This window comes from Taudactylus pleione, unplaced genomic scaffold (assembly GCF_031769625.1).
Source record: "Taudactylus pleione unplaced genomic scaffold, aTauple2 ptg001337l, whole genome shotgun sequence".
NCBI classification, from domain to species: domain Eukaryota; kingdom Metazoa; phylum Chordata; class Amphibia; order Anura; family Myobatrachidae; genus Taudactylus; species Taudactylus pleione.
The window spans coordinates 110,611-127,265 of NW_028285737.1; the positions used below are offsets into that span (position 1 = coordinate 110,611).

Here is a 16,655-nt window from a genome sequence, read left to right on the forward strand (position 1 = left end):
TTACCACAGACAGGTCTGGGTGTGTATGGGCCTCGTCATACTGTCTGCTTGATGGTAAGCTTGGGGCTGGGATTACTGCACAATCCAGACTGCCTGCCCTTTGGTGACTCCCATGGTAACCACTTGAATAACCCCTGGAAGGACCCACAGACCTGAAAGAACCAAAACAGCAGGCTCTTTGGTTTACCAGCCTTAACCGGAAGCCCTTCCACAATACTCGGTACATTCACCTAAGTAACACTTGGCATCACAGCAAAACGGGAGTGACTTGCTATGCTGCAATTAATTAGTATATCAGGAGGCATCTCTGACAAAACAGGAGGTTCCAGGCACATAACGCAAGGACTAAGCCAAAGCACTTCCACCCACGTCTGTCAAAGTCTTGAATTGTCAAATGCCAGGTGCCTGATCTGTCCTCTAGGTGGAACCACGGTTCTCTAATCATTTTAAATATGAATGAAATTGTGAAACCGTCGATACTGTATAAACCATTTAATCCTCTGCAATGGCCAGAACAATTGTAAAACTGTAAGAGGAATGACAAAATGTCTGCAGTACCATGGCACCTTGTGCTAAATATAACGCTACACACCCCTATAATATCAAATCCTGGAAGATTAAGCCGTAGAAGTTTCACTTGGTTAGCTGGTCCCGGGAGATAGACTGGTCCACTGATACAGTATGGATGATACAAACTAATGCGTTTCGCCAAGGTTCTCCCACAACTTCATCAGAGGAATAAGTTGGTACAACAGTATTTGTAACTCCATATTAGCTAACAGTTGTATGTTGATATATATCTTGTACAGACAAAATCTACCATTTGGAAGTCTGATCATGCTCCCGATCAACGAAAAGGGCACAGTCACATATCTTCTCATCCATGAGCACGAGCAGTGTACCGGACTGTATTGCATGACAATGTGATTGGTCACAATCACATTGTCATGCACCAGAGACCTTAGACCCCACTGCTTACCTGTCCGGGCATCAGCAGTACTTTCTCCCAGCTCCGGACCCCGCAGCAGTGTCTTCACTCCCAGACCTCTGACGGCTGTGAGTGGCTCCTCTTCTCTGACCTGGCATCAGAGTATAATAGGGGCAGATGGGGATAGCATCCCCCATGTGCAGATTCCAGCACCTCCGGGAGTATGGGGGTGACCATGTTCTTTCCAGTCACATGACAGCAGTTCCACCGATAGAATATTTGCTTCTGCCTTCTCAGTGATCCCAGCCAATCAGCAGCAATCAATCCCTATGAATGAACATTCTGGGGAGTGAAAAGGCTGCCAGTGCAATAAGTCTCACAGATCTCTGTGTGATTCTGTGCTTCTCAGAGTAATCCTAGTGAAATCTCTGATTCTGCGGGTGATATTAGCAATCCAGCTATATTTGCTCCAGCCGACATCTCTCCGGTACCAGCCCGGAGTTCAGACGACATCCCTCTGGTAATAGCTTGGAGTTCAGGCGACATCTCTCCGGTACCAGCCCGGAGTTCTGCCGACATCTCTCAGGTACCAGCGCTACGTCCAGTGGAGTTCTATTTACTAAGTTCCGCTTCTGTTCAGTTTCACTGTGAATTCCTGTCTAGTTTGACTCTGTATCTCCAGTTGCGCTCTACGCTCATCTGAAATTCCCTTAGGTCGTCACAGAACTTCCCTACTTTGTAAGTGCATAGAAAGTACATCAAGCCACCAAGTTTTCTGCACACTGCTGCCTCAACTAATCCAGACCCAGATTCCAGGCCGGGAACACAAATCCAATTACTTCTTTAACACACATGACCGGAATACTTAGATTGGTGTTCCGTGGGCACGGATACAGAATTGTTAGCTCTTCAATTCTCATTTATATTCAAGGACTCACAGATAGAATATACAATAAGTACAGTATTTCAAAAGTAATAAAGAGAAAACAAGAAGCCGCATAGTGTTAGATCATTACAGGTGATAATAAAAGTAACTGCCAATGGATACCATCACGGTACCACTATGGCGAATGTGTAAATGAATTACGACTTATTCCAAAATATCTGTAATTTCGAAAACAATTATATGATAGCAGTAAGGCCCACAGCTTCATGTAACCTGTCCAGATGTAATGAATTCATCCTAAACATCCAGACATCTTCCTATCGACAAATTCTCCTATATCTGTCTCCTTCTCTACAGGATTTATTTTGATAACTTCCACTCATCAACTATTCTGCGGCTGCTCAGACCTCCTCCGGGTGCTGCACTGAAATGAATATGCACACTGTGATCCTAGATCCTGCAGAATAAGATCTATAGATCACACTCACCTGTGCTGATATCTGTATGGATTTCCTCCTTACACTGCTGATCACCCCTCACATAAGTCTCTTCTTCTCCCTCTATATCTTCTGCCTTCATATCAGTCACATACGTCTCTTCTTCTCCTTCTGTATCTTCTAACTTATGATCAGTCATATACATCTCTTCTTCTCCTTCTATATCTTCTGCCTTCATATCAGTCACATACGTCTCCTCTTCTCCTTCTATATCTTCTGCCTTCATATCAGTCACATACGTCTCCTCTTCTCCCTCTATAACTTCTAGCTTATTATCAGTCACATAGGTCTCCTCTTCTCTCTCTCTATCCTCCACCTTAATATCAGGCACATCTTCAACCTAATTAACCCACAAAACAATAAAATAACAATTTAGAAATATCTGATGTTATTGAGATTACACAGCATATTAGTGTAAAAGACACAATCATAGTGAAAAGTCACTAGTATTTTAGCAAATCACATCTACCTGATGCTCATGTGGGATCCTGTGATTCTCCTCTGTACAATCCTGTGAATACAGAGGACAGGGACATCTCTCTGGGGTATTTCTGTTACTGGGACCATCTGTAGGAGACAACATCGACTGTGTACATTGTATATACGTGATTATCAGATGATGGGTGTACGAGCAGTGTGCAATAAGTTTCTGGATGTGCAGTGCATAGGTAGAGTAGACACAATCTAACTGGTTGTGAACTTTAATTTCTGGCTAAAGTTCTTGTGAAATTTCAGAGCACAGAACTGTATATAAGCAGCACTGTACACAAAAGAACTCAGCTTGTTCATTTCCTTCTAGAAACTCGTTATATCACTCGTCATAGCCATATTCTCGTACAACTACAAGAGTGGTCTGCGACAGCAGAAGAGTTTTGACAGACTGAAAGCCGCTTTTGGGGAGGAAGCTGTGTTTAAGTGTTTTTATGATTTTGTCGCAGTAGATGGTGCGTAGACAAGGAGCGCATTTGGTCGACCTGTGTCCACCATCACCAAGGACAAGTTGCTGAGGTGGACGCCAGGGTAACCAAGGCCCAGATAGAGAAGGACATAGGCATCTTATCAGGATCCATCTTCTCAATACTCCACAAAAAGCTTGGCCTGAGCAAGGTTTCTGCACGCTGGGTGACTCATGAGTTGACTCAAAAGCAGAAGACGGCTCGGGTGACTTGGAGCTGCAACATGTTGGCCAGGTTTGATGACGGTTGCTCAAACTCTATCTGGTAGATCATCAGTGGCAATGAATCCTGAATCTACAGTATCAACTCCGAGACCAAATAACTGTTGGCCCAGTGGACTCCAGCTGGAGGTACACCACCACAGAAGTTCTGCGGCGAGCGCAGCGTGGCCAAGCAGATGGTGGCTGTTTTTTGTGGCCAAAATTGGTCATGAAGTTACCGTGCCACTCGTGCAGCAGCTCACAAACACTGGCGACGTGTACGCCAACCAATGCCTGCAGCAATTGCTGGAAACCATTCCAGGCTCCATCTAAACACTTGCACTTCATCACAACAGTGCACCTGCCCAAAAGTCCAGGAAAGTGGTGGCCCATGAACCCATCCAGGAGCTTGGTCATCCGACTTGGCACCCTGCGGCTTCTTCATGTTCCCAGAAATCAAGCGCAAGATGTTTGGGATTTGTTTTGAATCACTGGAAGCATGTAGTAGACATACCTGCTTTGGACTGGTCCAGCTGCTTCACCAAATGGTTTGAGCGCATGCAACTTTGCATAAACTACTCTGGTGAATACTTTGAAAAAATGTAATGTTCACTTTGTAAATATATTACTTTTGGTGTATCCAGAAACTTATTGCACACCCATCATATATAGGTGGCCCCCGTACCTGCTCTACCCTGTACTCCTCTTACCCAGTGATGTGAGGGGCCGGAGATTCTCCATCATCATGTCTTTGTACAGACTCTTGTGTTCCTCTATATACTCCCATTCCTCCATGGAGAAATAGACAGTGACATCCTGGCACCTTATAGGAACCTGACACACACAATGATACAGTCATCACCCAGACACATCCCCTGGTGTTACTGTATAATGTCCCATTCCCAGCAGTCACCTCTCCAGTCATCACCCAGACACATCCCCTGGTGTTACTGTGTAATGTCCCATTCCCAGCAGTCACCTCTCCAGTCATCACCCAGACACATCCCCTGGTGTTACTGTATAATGTCCCATTCCCAGCAGTCACCTGTCCAGTCATCACCCAGACACATCCCCTGGTGTTACTGTATAATGTCCCATTCCCAGCAGTCACCTCTCCAGTCATCACCCAGACACATCCCCTGGTGTTACTGTATAATGTCCCATTCCCAGCAGTCACCTCTCCAGTCATCACCCAGACACATCCCCTGGTGTTACTGTGTAATGTCCCATTCCCAGCAGTCACCTGTCCAGTCATCACCCAGACACATCCCCTGGTGTTACTGTATAATGTCCCATTCCCAGCAGTCACCTCTCCAGTCATCACCCAGACACATCCCCTGGTGTTACTGTATAATGTCCCATTCCCAGCAGTCACCTCTCCGGTCATCACCCAGACACATCCCCTGGTGTTACTGTGTAATGTCCCATTCCCAGCAGTCACCTCTCCGGTCATCACCCAGACACATCCCGTGGTGTTACTGTGTAATGTCCCATTCCCAGCAGTCACCTCTCCGGTCATCACCCAGACACATCCCCCGGTGTTACTGTGTAATGCCCCATTCCCAGCAGTCACCTCTCCAGTTAGCAGCTGAATGATCTTGTTGGTGAGTTGCAGGATCTTCTGGTCATTGTGTCTCTCATGTATCAGTGAGTGAAGTGGAGGCACTGGGATGGGGCTCTGGGTCTTGCGTAGTCTTCCTGGCACAGGAGGATGGCTGGGGGGAAGGACTTGGTCACCAGATGTCTTCTGTGTATTGAGGGCAAGATCAGTAAAAAAAATAAATTAAAAATCTATATATTTGAACTTATTATTTTTAAGCATTAATTGTGCCATATAAAAGAATGATCTATTTTACAGATACTACCACTACCCTATATGTAACCATTTCCTATATCAGTGATTTTCAACCTTTTTAAACTCGCGGCAGACCAAAACAAGATATAAAACTTGCCAAGGCACACCATCTGTCCCCATAGAGAAAAACACTCAAATTGGTCCTCACGGGGGAAAAACTCATTCATTGGGCTCCCCAGAAAACAAAATTAAGCACATTGTTTTTTTTTTTAAATAGGGGCCAATCACACTGGCCCCAACAGAGTGCAAAATAATACACTGGTCCCCCAGATAGCAAAATAAAACACACTGGTCCACAAATGATAAAATAAACAAATCACACTATCTCCCTCAGAAAGAAATAATATACATTGCCCCCACATAAAAAAAACACAATTACATTGGCCCCCACAGACAGCAAAATAATATACATTGGTACGACCCGGGCAGCGGCTGAGCCACCCGGAAGAGCTCAGCGCTGCCTGGGCATAAAGTAAAAAGTTAAGCTGCGGGGGCATCTCCGGCCGGCGATAGTTAAGCTGCGGGGGGCATCTCCGGGTGCCGATAGTTAAGCTGCGGGGGGCATCTCCGGGTGGCGACTCTCTCGCGGAACACTTAGGAACCGCTCACGGCACACCGGATGAAAATCACTGTCCTATATACTGGATATGTCTGGACTGCATCACAGGTCTGCCTCCCCCATTGCCTGGATTGTCATTATCATTAGACTTCCCACTCTTACAGCTGCCAAGAGACCCTGAGGACTGGAACTTGTGAAGCATCAGTGGATCCCTCTGTCCCCTTGCAGCTACGATGCTCCTGCTATTGTTATTGTTCCCTGTTATCAGCTGGCTAAGGAAAATTACTTGGCAAAGCAGCACATGGGCCCCAGAAGCAGCTAAGGAGAAACAAACACTTCCTGTAGAGACGCCTAGCTCCCCGACAGCCAGACCGAGTGACAGCCCCCCTTGGCAATACAGCTGATCTCTACTTGCTGGAAGGCCAGGCAATATCAGACTTTTTATCACGTTTGCTGGACAAGAAGCTGACTCCGTTTCAAATTTTGCTGGACTCTGCCTTGGCCCAACTTAATCAACATTCACAGCGCCTCTCCGAGGCCGAACAGAGGATTTCTCAACTTGGAAGATGACCGTACAAAGGCCCAGTCTCAGCTCCACTCAGAGGAAGTTACTTTAACCTCAATGCAAGATAAACTAGAATCTATTAAACCCAAGGATTTAATCCAACTAGTTTCCTGTTGGCTTCCCTGTGAACTCGGCTGTGCTTCGTTTATAGGATACTTACTTGTGGAAAGGGTGGGAGGCTTAGCCCTATCTTCATGCGCATCTTAAATTATGCGGTCCTGCTTATGGATGCCTACAGAAAGCACACTGGGCTTTCTTGCAATGGCAACAAGATTCTTCTATTGCTATCCTTTTCTGATATGATGGTGACGAAATGATGTGCGTTCTCCCCAATTTGCAAATGTCTATTCATCATGGGTCTCCGCTTTCCCTTATAATCCTAGCACTTTCAGACCCTCTCACCTCCCCAGTCATGTCCCTGTATTATTACTATAGATATAAGTGATGTCACTGTGAGACTCCCAGATCCCCTCACCTCCCCAGTCATGTCCCTGTATTATTACTATAGATATAAGTGATGTCACTGTGAGACTCCCAGATCCCCTCACCTCCCCAGTCATGTCCCTGCATTATTACTATATATATAAGTGATGTCACAGTGACACTCCCAGATCCCCTCACCTCCCCAGTCATGTCCCTGTATTATTACTATAGATATAAGTGATGTCACTGTGACACTCCCAGATCCCCTCACCTCCCCAGTCATGTCCCTGTATTATTACTATAGATAAGTGATGTCACTGTGACACTCCCAGATCCCCTCACCTCCCCAGTCATGTCTCTGTATTATTACTATAGATATAAGTGATGTCACTGTGACACTCCCAGATCCCCTCACCTCCCCAGTCATGTCCCTGTATTATTACTATAGATATAAGTGATGTCACTGTGACACTCCCAGATCCCCTCACCTCCCCAGTCATGTCCCTGTATTATTACTATAGATATAAGGATTGTCACTGTGACACTCTCAGATCCCCTCACCTCCCCAGTCATGTCCCTGTATTATTACTATAGATATGTGATGTCACAGTGACACTCCCAGATCCCCTCACCTCCCCAGTCATGTCCCTGTATTATTACTATAGATATAAGTGATGTCACTGTGACACTCCCAGATCCTCTCACCTCCCCAGTCATGTCCCTGTATTATTACTATAGATATAAGTGATGTCACTGTGACACTCCCAGATCCTCTCACCTCCCCAGCCATGTCCCTGTATTATTACTATAGATATAAGTGATGTCACTGTGACACTCCCAGATCCTCTCACCTCCCCAGCCATGTCCCTGTATTATTACTATAGATATAAGTGATGTCACTGTGACACTCCCAGATCCCCTCACCTCCTCAGTCATGTCCCTGTATTATTACTATAGATATAAGTGATGTCACTGTGACACTCCCAGATCCCCTCACCTCCCCAGTCATGTCCCTGTATTATTACTATAGATATAAGTGATGTCACTGTGACACTCACAGAATGCTCTCACCTCCTCCCCAGTCAGCAAGTAGATGATCTCCAGGGTGAGATTTAATATCTTCTCCTTCTTATCACTACTATCCTTGTCCATCCTCAGGCAATCAGTGATTTATAAAGGATGGGTTTCACCTCCTGGGACTTATAATAAAAAGGTTCCGGTTCCTTAGTGGTCTAGGAAGAAATATAACAATGATATTACACATCACAGAGTAAAGCTGGATTATCTAGGAATAAATAGAATAGAATAGGAATTCCTGTGAGACAAGTTATAGATGTAGGAATCCCCGTGAGACAAGTTATCGATGTAGGGATTCCGTGAGACTGTATATAGATGTAGGGATCACCGTGAGACTGTATATAGATGTAGGGATCACCGTGAGACTGTAAATAAATGTAGGGATCATCGTGAGACTGTATATAACTGTAGGGATCACCGTGAGACTGTATATAGATGTAGGGATCACTGTGAGACTGTATATAGATGTAGATGTGTAGACTGTATGTGTACATAACTCTATAGTAGAGATTCCCAGAAGACTATGTATAATGAGACTATAATACAGGATATACACCTTATGCTGACCGTACCTCACCCCATATACGTATAATACAGGATATACACCTCACGCTGAACGTACCTCTCCCTATATACGTATAATACAGGATATACACCTTACGTGGATCGTACCTTGCCCTATGTACATATAATACAGCATTTACACCTTAAGTTAAAAGTACCTAGTCCTATATTCGTATAATACCGTACCTCACCCTATATAGGTATTATACAGGATATACACCTTATGCAGACCGTACTTTATCCTATATAAATGTAATACGGGATATACATCTTACGCTGACCGTACCTCTCCCTATATACGTATAATACAGGATATACACCTTACGCAGACCGTACCTTGCCCTATGTACATGTAATACAGCATATACACCTTACGTTAAACGTACCTAGTCCTATATTCGTATAATACAGGATATACACCTTACGCTGACCGTACCTCACCCTATATAGGTATTATACAGGATATACACCTTATGCGATCGTACCTAGGGTCTGATCCAGACCCGCTCGCGAGCGCTATGCGCTCGCAAGCGGGTCGATGGTGCCCTAGTGCGCATGCGCGAGACCCGAATAACGACGGGGTAGCCGTCGTTATGGGTCTCGCACCAAAGGGGGCGTGCTGTCGATGGTAAGTGACAGCACGCCCCCTTTGGTGGGCGTGCCGGGGGCATGGCTGCCAGATGGAGGCGTTCCCATGGGAACGCCTACCGTCTGGGTCCAGCCCCACTGACATAACTAGTGATGTCAGTGGGAGTGATTTTGGCTCTGATAGAGCCAAAATCACTCCAGGGCTTGCGGTCACCGAGACCCTACCGCAAGGGTCTCGTCGCAAGCCCGATGGTCTTGACCATCGCGACCATTATCATGGACGCTCGCATAAGCTATGCGAGCGTCCAAAAGGCCGGGTGGAAAAAAAAAAACACGCCCTGATTCAGAGCGTCCGGCTCTGAATCAGGCCCCTAATCCTTTATAAATGTAATACAGGATATGCACCGTATGAGGGATGTAAGGCACGCTATACACATATTATACAGGACAGGGGATGTAAGGCACGCTATATACATATAATACAGGATAAACACAGTATGAGGGATGTAAGGCATGCTATACACATAATACAGGAGGCACACTATACACATATAATACAGGATATACACAGTATGGGGGATGTAAGGCACGCTATACACATATAATACAGGATATACACAGTATGGGGGATGTAAGGCACGCTATACACATATAATACAGGATATGCACCGTATGAGGGATGTAAGGCACGCTATACACATATTATACAGGACAGGGGATGTAAGGCACGCTATATACATATAATACAGGATAAACACAGTATGAGGGATGTAAGGCATGCTATACACATAATACAGGAGGCACACTATACACATATAATACAGGATATACACAGTATGGGGGATGTAAGGCACGCTATACACATATAATACAGGATATACACAGTATGGGGGATGTAAGGCACGCTATACACATATAATACAAGATATACACATATAATACTATAATACAGAATATAATACACTATACACATATAATACTAGATATAATACACTATACACATATAATACAGAATATAATACACTATACACATATAATACTAGAAATAATACACTATACACATATAATACAGGATACAACACCTATATACAGTTATACACATAATAACACCATAGTGACAGGTAACAGAAGATACAACCACTGTCATTACCTGCTGCATCAATGAGTCGTCTCTCCCGGAAGTAGTGATACACCACTTCCGGTCTGTGCGGTCCATCTGATTGTCTTCCAAATCGTTGTCCTCTCAACTTCCGGTCTGTGCGTTTCACCTGACGTGTGCTAGGAGCAGCGCGTGCTGATTGGCTGCGAGAGAATGGCCGCCGCCCAGTGTCTGCGGGTGTCAGGGGGGTCACCTGTCAGGGACACTGCATTACCCATAATACTCAGGCTGCGTGCTGGTGTGTGGCTGTAATGTGTGTGAGTGTAGCACATACACAGGGGTGTGGCTATGCAGATAAGAGGCGTGGTCCCGAGTGACATAACATATTACATGGCAGAAATGGGTGGAATTATTACACGGCACATGTGACCAGCATTATTACATGGCAGAAATGGGTGGAATTATTACACAGCACATGTGACCAGCATTATTACATGGCAGAAATGGGTGGAATTATTACACAGCACATGTGACCAGCATTATTGCATGCCAGAAATGGGTGGCATTATAACACAGCACTTGTGACCAGCATTATTGCATGGCAGAAATGGGTGGAATTATTACACGGCACATGCGACCAGCATTATTACATGGCAGAAATGGGTGGAATTATTACACAGCACATGTGACCAGCATTATTACATGGCAGAAATGGGTGGCGTTATAACACCGCACATGTGACCAGCTTTATTGCATGGCAGAAATGGGTGGCATTATAACACAGCACTTGTGACCAGCATTATTGCATGGCAGAAATGGGTGGCATGACATGGCACATTGACCAGCATTATTGAATGGCAGAAATGGGTGGCATTATGACATGGCACGTGACCAGCAATATTGCATGACAGAAATGGGTGGTATTATAACACAGCACATGTGGCCAGGATTATTGCATGGCAGAAATGGGTGGTATTATGACACGGCATATGTGATCAGCATTATTACACAACACATGTGACCTGTATTACTTAGCACATGTCATTAGCATTATTACACGGCACACAATGGCCGGCATTATTACACGGCACAAGTAAAAGCTTCTCTGCACTGTCTGCAGCTTGTAATCTTATTTTATACAGGAATGAACCAGCCTATATCAGTATAGTTTTGCTGCCCAGAGGACGGACATATTTCTAAAGCCCAAATGACCAGTATATATACACAGCTGTAATCACCAGCCTCGCCATGTGTCTTAATAGATACTGTCAAATTTAGGCTTTGCCTAATTAAGAACAGCGTAGAGCAGTGGTTCTCAAACTGCACCATGCACCCTGGGGTGCCCCAGGACACTCAGGGGCGCTGATAGGGGGGAGGAGCGGGTACAAATTACCTGGGCTTGCTGCAGTGGTCTGGCACCGCGCTGTGTGCTGGGCTGCACTGGGAGACTGCTCGTGGCTGCTAAATCAGCAGCCGGTGCAGTCTCCTATGCCTATGGGGGGAGCCATCTCGCTGATCGCGCCCCGCATTGGCTGTGCACCAGGCTGCGCGCGCTGAAAAAATATAATTTTTCCCAATTTTTTTCGAAGGGGGCGTGACCACGCTTCCCACGATTAGGCCACGCCCCCTGTCACCTGGGCCCGGTGCGGCTCTCGTCGGCCCTGAGGAGACTTGCAGGGGAGCCTCAGGTTGGTTGTCCAGCACCAAATCAAATTATGGTCAATGTAATGTAAATATTTGGACAAAGAAGTGCAAACCTCTCCCCCACCACATAACTGAGCCTAAGGATGACAGGTCAGCACAATTTACTTCACTTTACTACTTTACTCCATTTTGTTCTGAATTTCTCAATAACAAAATTTTGGCTTAGGGGCGCCGTGAAAACAATGCTGGCTCTCTAGGGCGCCGTGATTCCAAAAAGTTTGGGAACCACTGGTGTAGATGGACTGAATAATAAGAGCCTATTCTGCAACTGATAGAGATGTTATACAGCCACTAGTAGGTAAGTACTGGCCTAGTGTTTGTAGATTGCATTGCAGCCTCCAGCAATCTTTGGCTGTGTTATACTAGGCCTGGTGGTACAGCTGCACCAGGTCTGATCTTCTGAAATATATCACAGGGGGTGCTATATGCACTAATGAGACGCTGCTTCCTTATATAGAAGTTCCCTCACAAACCGTGTGAACCAGAGAACAAAAATAGAGAATATGATTGCTCTGTCACAAATTACTAGATGAGTCTCGGGTAAAAATAATATAAATTTAATATATAAAACAATAAACAACACATAACAATCAATAAAATGGAGATATAATGACATAAGCCAGCAATCGCTCTCTCTTGAAATGCACTTAATATTAAAGTGCTAAATATTAATGTACACAAAGACTGACATTTGTGTTCTAAAATAGAGTTAAAATGAAGCGTACCAGCAATATCTGTAACAATGGTGCCAATATTAATGGGGGTTGTAACTAATAAAGGATCCTCAGATTTTTATTAATAGCCGATGGCAATATAAATAACTACGTTCGTTTGGACAGTTGCAGGGCCTGATACAGAGACTTACACTAATGCAATCGTAACTGCCATCTCTCACGGAGCGCAATAGCGAAAATATGCTAATGTCTCCAAAGCTTACCCGAGCCTAGGGATGCCCACTGCAGCCTTCTCATATCTGTCTGACGATGAACAACTGAGTAAACATCGATCAGGCAGCCACGCAAAGTCTGGCTTGACTCAAACACTGTGGGCCTGATTCAGACACGGTCGCAAGCTCTGAGCGCTCTCAACCGGGTCGATGGTTGCCCACAGCGCATGCGCACGACGGCCGGCTGCGTTGTGCGCATGCGCGAGACCCGGCTGGCGACGGGCAATCCGTCGCTCCGGGTCTCGCACCAAAGGGGGCGAGCTGTCGATGTTGAGTGACAGCTCGCCCCCTTTGGTGGGCGGGCCGGGGGGTGGCTGCCCAAACGGAGGCGTTCCCATGAGAACGCCTACCGTTTGGGGGTGGCCCCACTGACATCACGAGTGATGTCAGTGGAGAGATTCCGGCTCTGTTAGAGCCGAAATCTCCCTGGGGCTTGCGGCCACGAGACCCTACCACAAGGGTCTCGTCGCAAGCCCGATGGTCGCGATGGTCTTGACCATCGCGACCATCATCATGGCCGCTCGCAATAGCTGTGGGTGGTCACCCACAGCTATGCGAGCGGCCAGGAGGCCGTTCTAAAAAAAGCAAAAACCCGGCCCTGATTCAGAGCGAGCGCTCTGTCAGAGCGACCGGGTCTGAATCAGGCCCCGTGTCTCTCCTGACACGCTGAGATTGGCGATTAAATGAGGAATATAGTGGCTGACAACTGTATAAGGATAGTGGGCCTGATTCATTACGGATCGCCATTGTGTTCGCTGATGCGATTACGCACGCAGATCTGCTGTGAAAATATGCTAATGAATGTGTCGCACTGCCAGCATAGAGGCCCACTACTGCTATCTCACATCCGTAATACCTTGCAATCCTGCGTGTACATCAAGGACATCGAGTAACATCGCACCCCCATGCACAATTACAACAGGCCAGACCTTACTCAGAATTTGCTAACCTCGTCGCACACAGTGAGTACTCAGGCTGCGTATTCCGTCGCAGCGGCTAATTTATGCACGCCCAAGTAACAGAGTCCAAATGGACAGGCACGCCTGCGTTATTCCGACCACTCCCCCGTCAACACCCCCAAACGCTGCCCTGACGTCACTCACTCTGAGATGGCTCTGTATCTCCATGAGTGATCGCAAAGCCAACGCAATGTTAACTCAGGCATGCGCACTGCGATGAATATGCAAGTGCAGTACGCAACAATCGTCCGTCTGCCTACGCTACCGCAATGGCGATCCGTGCTGAATCAGGCCCAGTATGCACTATTTGAGTGTATGTGAACACCATTGAATTCCAACTTTTAGCAGGGCTGTTGCTTACAGCTCTTTTGTCAGGATTATCTCATTATGGGGCTCATTTAACAACAGTTACATACTCAATGCGACTTGGGCGGCGAGATGAGCGCCCCACGATCGCATTACAGTATGCAATAGAGAGAGGGGCTTCCGAAAAGAGCCCATCCCAGCGATGAGCTTGGAGTGAAGTATCCGGGTCAGCAGTCTCTTCACTCCTCTATCGGTAATCCTGCGCATGTGCGGTCTACCGACCACGCATGTGCAGCGGCCACTGCCGGGGAGGGTTCCGGAGTGTGCCCAGAGTCTATAGCACATGCGCAAGTCACCGGGAAAATGGCTGCAGCGGCCATTTTCCCTGTCTTGCGCAAAACGATGGGAAATTGGCAGCGGCGGCCATTTTACAGCCGTTTTTGCAGCGCTGACACTGGCACCAACGTGGGACTCCGGAGAGGTAAGTATAATATGGGTGCAAGGTGTGCGGTTCAGGCCCTTCCCTGGACCCAGGGGCACCGCACACCCTGCTCCCATTATAAATACGCCCCTGTACATGAGCCTGTAGACAAAGGACCTCATTCAGAGTCGGTCGCAAGCGGCCGCTCGGTCATACGCATCCGATGTTTCCAAACCACGCATGTGCACGCTTAGTTGTGCGCATGTGCGTACGAGGCTTTGCAATCCAAAATGCTGTCGATCGTACGGCTTACGAGCAGGAAGTGGCTTCCGAGAGTTGATTGACATGAAAGGCCGTTTGTGGGTGGTGACGGGGGTGGTGGTCTAAAAACGCAGGCGTACCTCAGCGTTTTCAGGGCGTTTCAGGGGTGTACATAAATTTCATGCTACGACCGACATAGAAGGCCGGAAGTAGTAAAACGTCACTCTGCGAGCAGGTTAGAGGCCTGGCTGATCGTACAGCGAGCCACACAGTACAATCGATACTCTCGAATGTAACTGATGTTAGGATTGATGTTTCTATTTTGAGCCACACAATGCAATCAGCTAATAATCGATTGATGAAGCTAATAACACTGCTAATTGGCTTGTAATTGATTCAGTTGCGTTTGCATTAGTGAATAAAAAGAATAAATAAATTTCATGGGGATGGCTTATTCTATGAGGTTTTCTGTTAATTTTTGGTGTAATTTGCACACAACACAAGCGGCCGCAACCATCAGAAGAAAATTAACATACTGCGACTGACAACGACTGCTATCACTCGTTAGCTAGAGGAGGTGTATTGTTCATGTATGGGCGTCACTTTGGTTGCGACCGACCGGCCTTGCGATTGCTTCCTTTTTCAGTTTCTCAGTCGTGAGGCCTACTACCGAGCGGCCGCTTACGACCGACTCTGAATGAGGTCCAAAGTCTCAGTTTGAGTAGGAGCCGGAAGATGTACAAAACTGGTCCCCGCTTTCCCGTGTGCTCTGGCTAATATGCAGCAGCCACAGGGATTTTTTATGGGCAACAAAAGGGCTAATGCCCGCTGTGGGCTATGTGATGTCAAGGTCCAAGTTTAAAATAGAAGCCGGTATTAACATGCCAAGTGCCGGAGTGTCCATATGTAGTGCCTCTAGTGAGGTTCGGCTGCTGCAGCTGCCTAGAGGGAGAAGCCGTAATGCCGGTAGCTGTGAGTCACAGTTGACACAGTGGACAGCATTGTTGGAATGAAAGAAGCAGGTGTTTAGGCTTGGGAAAGATCCTGCCGGCTCTTTCTAAAAAAAAATATATTGTACACCGTGCATTCTTAATATGGTACCACAATTGCCTAATATTCGCCAGTGGTGAAACCCTACCATTGAAGGCACGTTGAACCTCATACCACATGTGCTCTATAGGGTTCAAATATGGCAAACAGAGAGGGACAACTCATGATGCCAAACTGAGAGGAATGCTCATCCTGCTACAATCTGGTGGCTACGTTCCTGGGCGATGACGCATTGTCCAGCAGAAAGAGCCCGCTCCTGCCTGAGTGAATACATGACATGAACGGGTGCAAATAATCTGCAAGTACGTTTACGTGGAGTCTGCCGGCCCGTGAGGTCTGCAGATGTATCAAGGGTCCTAATGCCTACTGAAAACACCCCACAGTATAACTATCTGGAACTGATGAACCCGCATGCACTTCGGCTTCAAATTCTCCCATAAAATGTCCTTTGCACGATCTACTACCACCAGCATCGGCCCAGAATCAGATCCCAGGAGGTAACTGCCAGCTGACGTCTCGCTACAAGCCCTGATGACACAAAGGGCCTCATTCAGAGGTGGTCGTTAGATGCAAGCGGTCGCTCTGAATCTGGGCGGCCGCTTGCATCCTGGGCGGCCGCCTCCTTGTCGATCGTTAAGCTGTGGGTTAACATCCACAGCTCTAACGACCGGCATGGGTGATGGTCACGATGGTCAAGACCATCGGGGCTTACGACCAGACCCTAGGGTAGGGTCTGGGCACTCGTAAGCCCCAGGGAGCTTCCTGCTCTGTTCGAGCAGGAAGCTCCCCACTGAAATCAGCAATGATGTCA

At 46.7% G+C, this 16,655-nt stretch overlaps 2 protein-coding genes across 2 annotated transcripts in view; both read right to left on the reverse strand.

The window, feature by feature from the left end:
- The window catches only part of LOC148443057 (uncharacterized), a 95,600-nt gene that overhangs the window by 55,293 nt on the left and 23,652 nt on the right, over nucleotides 1-16,655 (reverse strand). The window contains exon 5 of the mRNA XM_088463268.1: nucleotides 2,303-2,413. Coding sequence (XP_088319394.1) covers nucleotides 2,303-2,413 — 111 coding nt within the window. The remainder of the gene's footprint in view (nucleotides 1-2,302; nucleotides 2,414-16,655) is intronic.
- On the reverse strand, nucleotides 2,845-10,324 carry LOC148443059 (gastrula zinc finger protein XlCGF66.1-like). Its single transcript, XM_088463298.1, has 5 exons — nucleotides 10,249-10,324; nucleotides 7,941-8,101; nucleotides 5,041-5,214; nucleotides 4,153-4,301; nucleotides 2,845-2,878 (listed from the first exon to the last, which is right to left on the reverse strand). Exons 2-4 carry the CDS (start codon nucleotides 8,019-8,021, stop codon nucleotides 4,158-4,160), a joined length of 399 nt encoding a protein of 132 aa, XP_088319424.1. The 5' UTR covers nucleotides 8,022-8,101; nucleotides 10,249-10,324; the 3' UTR covers nucleotides 2,845-2,878; nucleotides 4,153-4,157.

Coding starts and splice junctions, on each gene's coding strand:
- LOC148443059 (XM_088463298.1), bottom strand. CDS start 8,021: ATGGACAAGGATAGTAGTGATAAGAAGGAGAAGATATTAAATCTCACC. Junction 5,215..7,940: donor ACTTGCTGACTGGGGAGGAG/GTGAGAGCATTC, acceptor CTCAATACACAG/AAGACATCTGGTGACCAAGT. Junction 4,302..5,040: donor TTCAGCTGCTAACTGGAGAG/GTGACTGCTGGG, acceptor TGTGTGTGTCAG/GTTCCTATAAGGTGCCAGGA.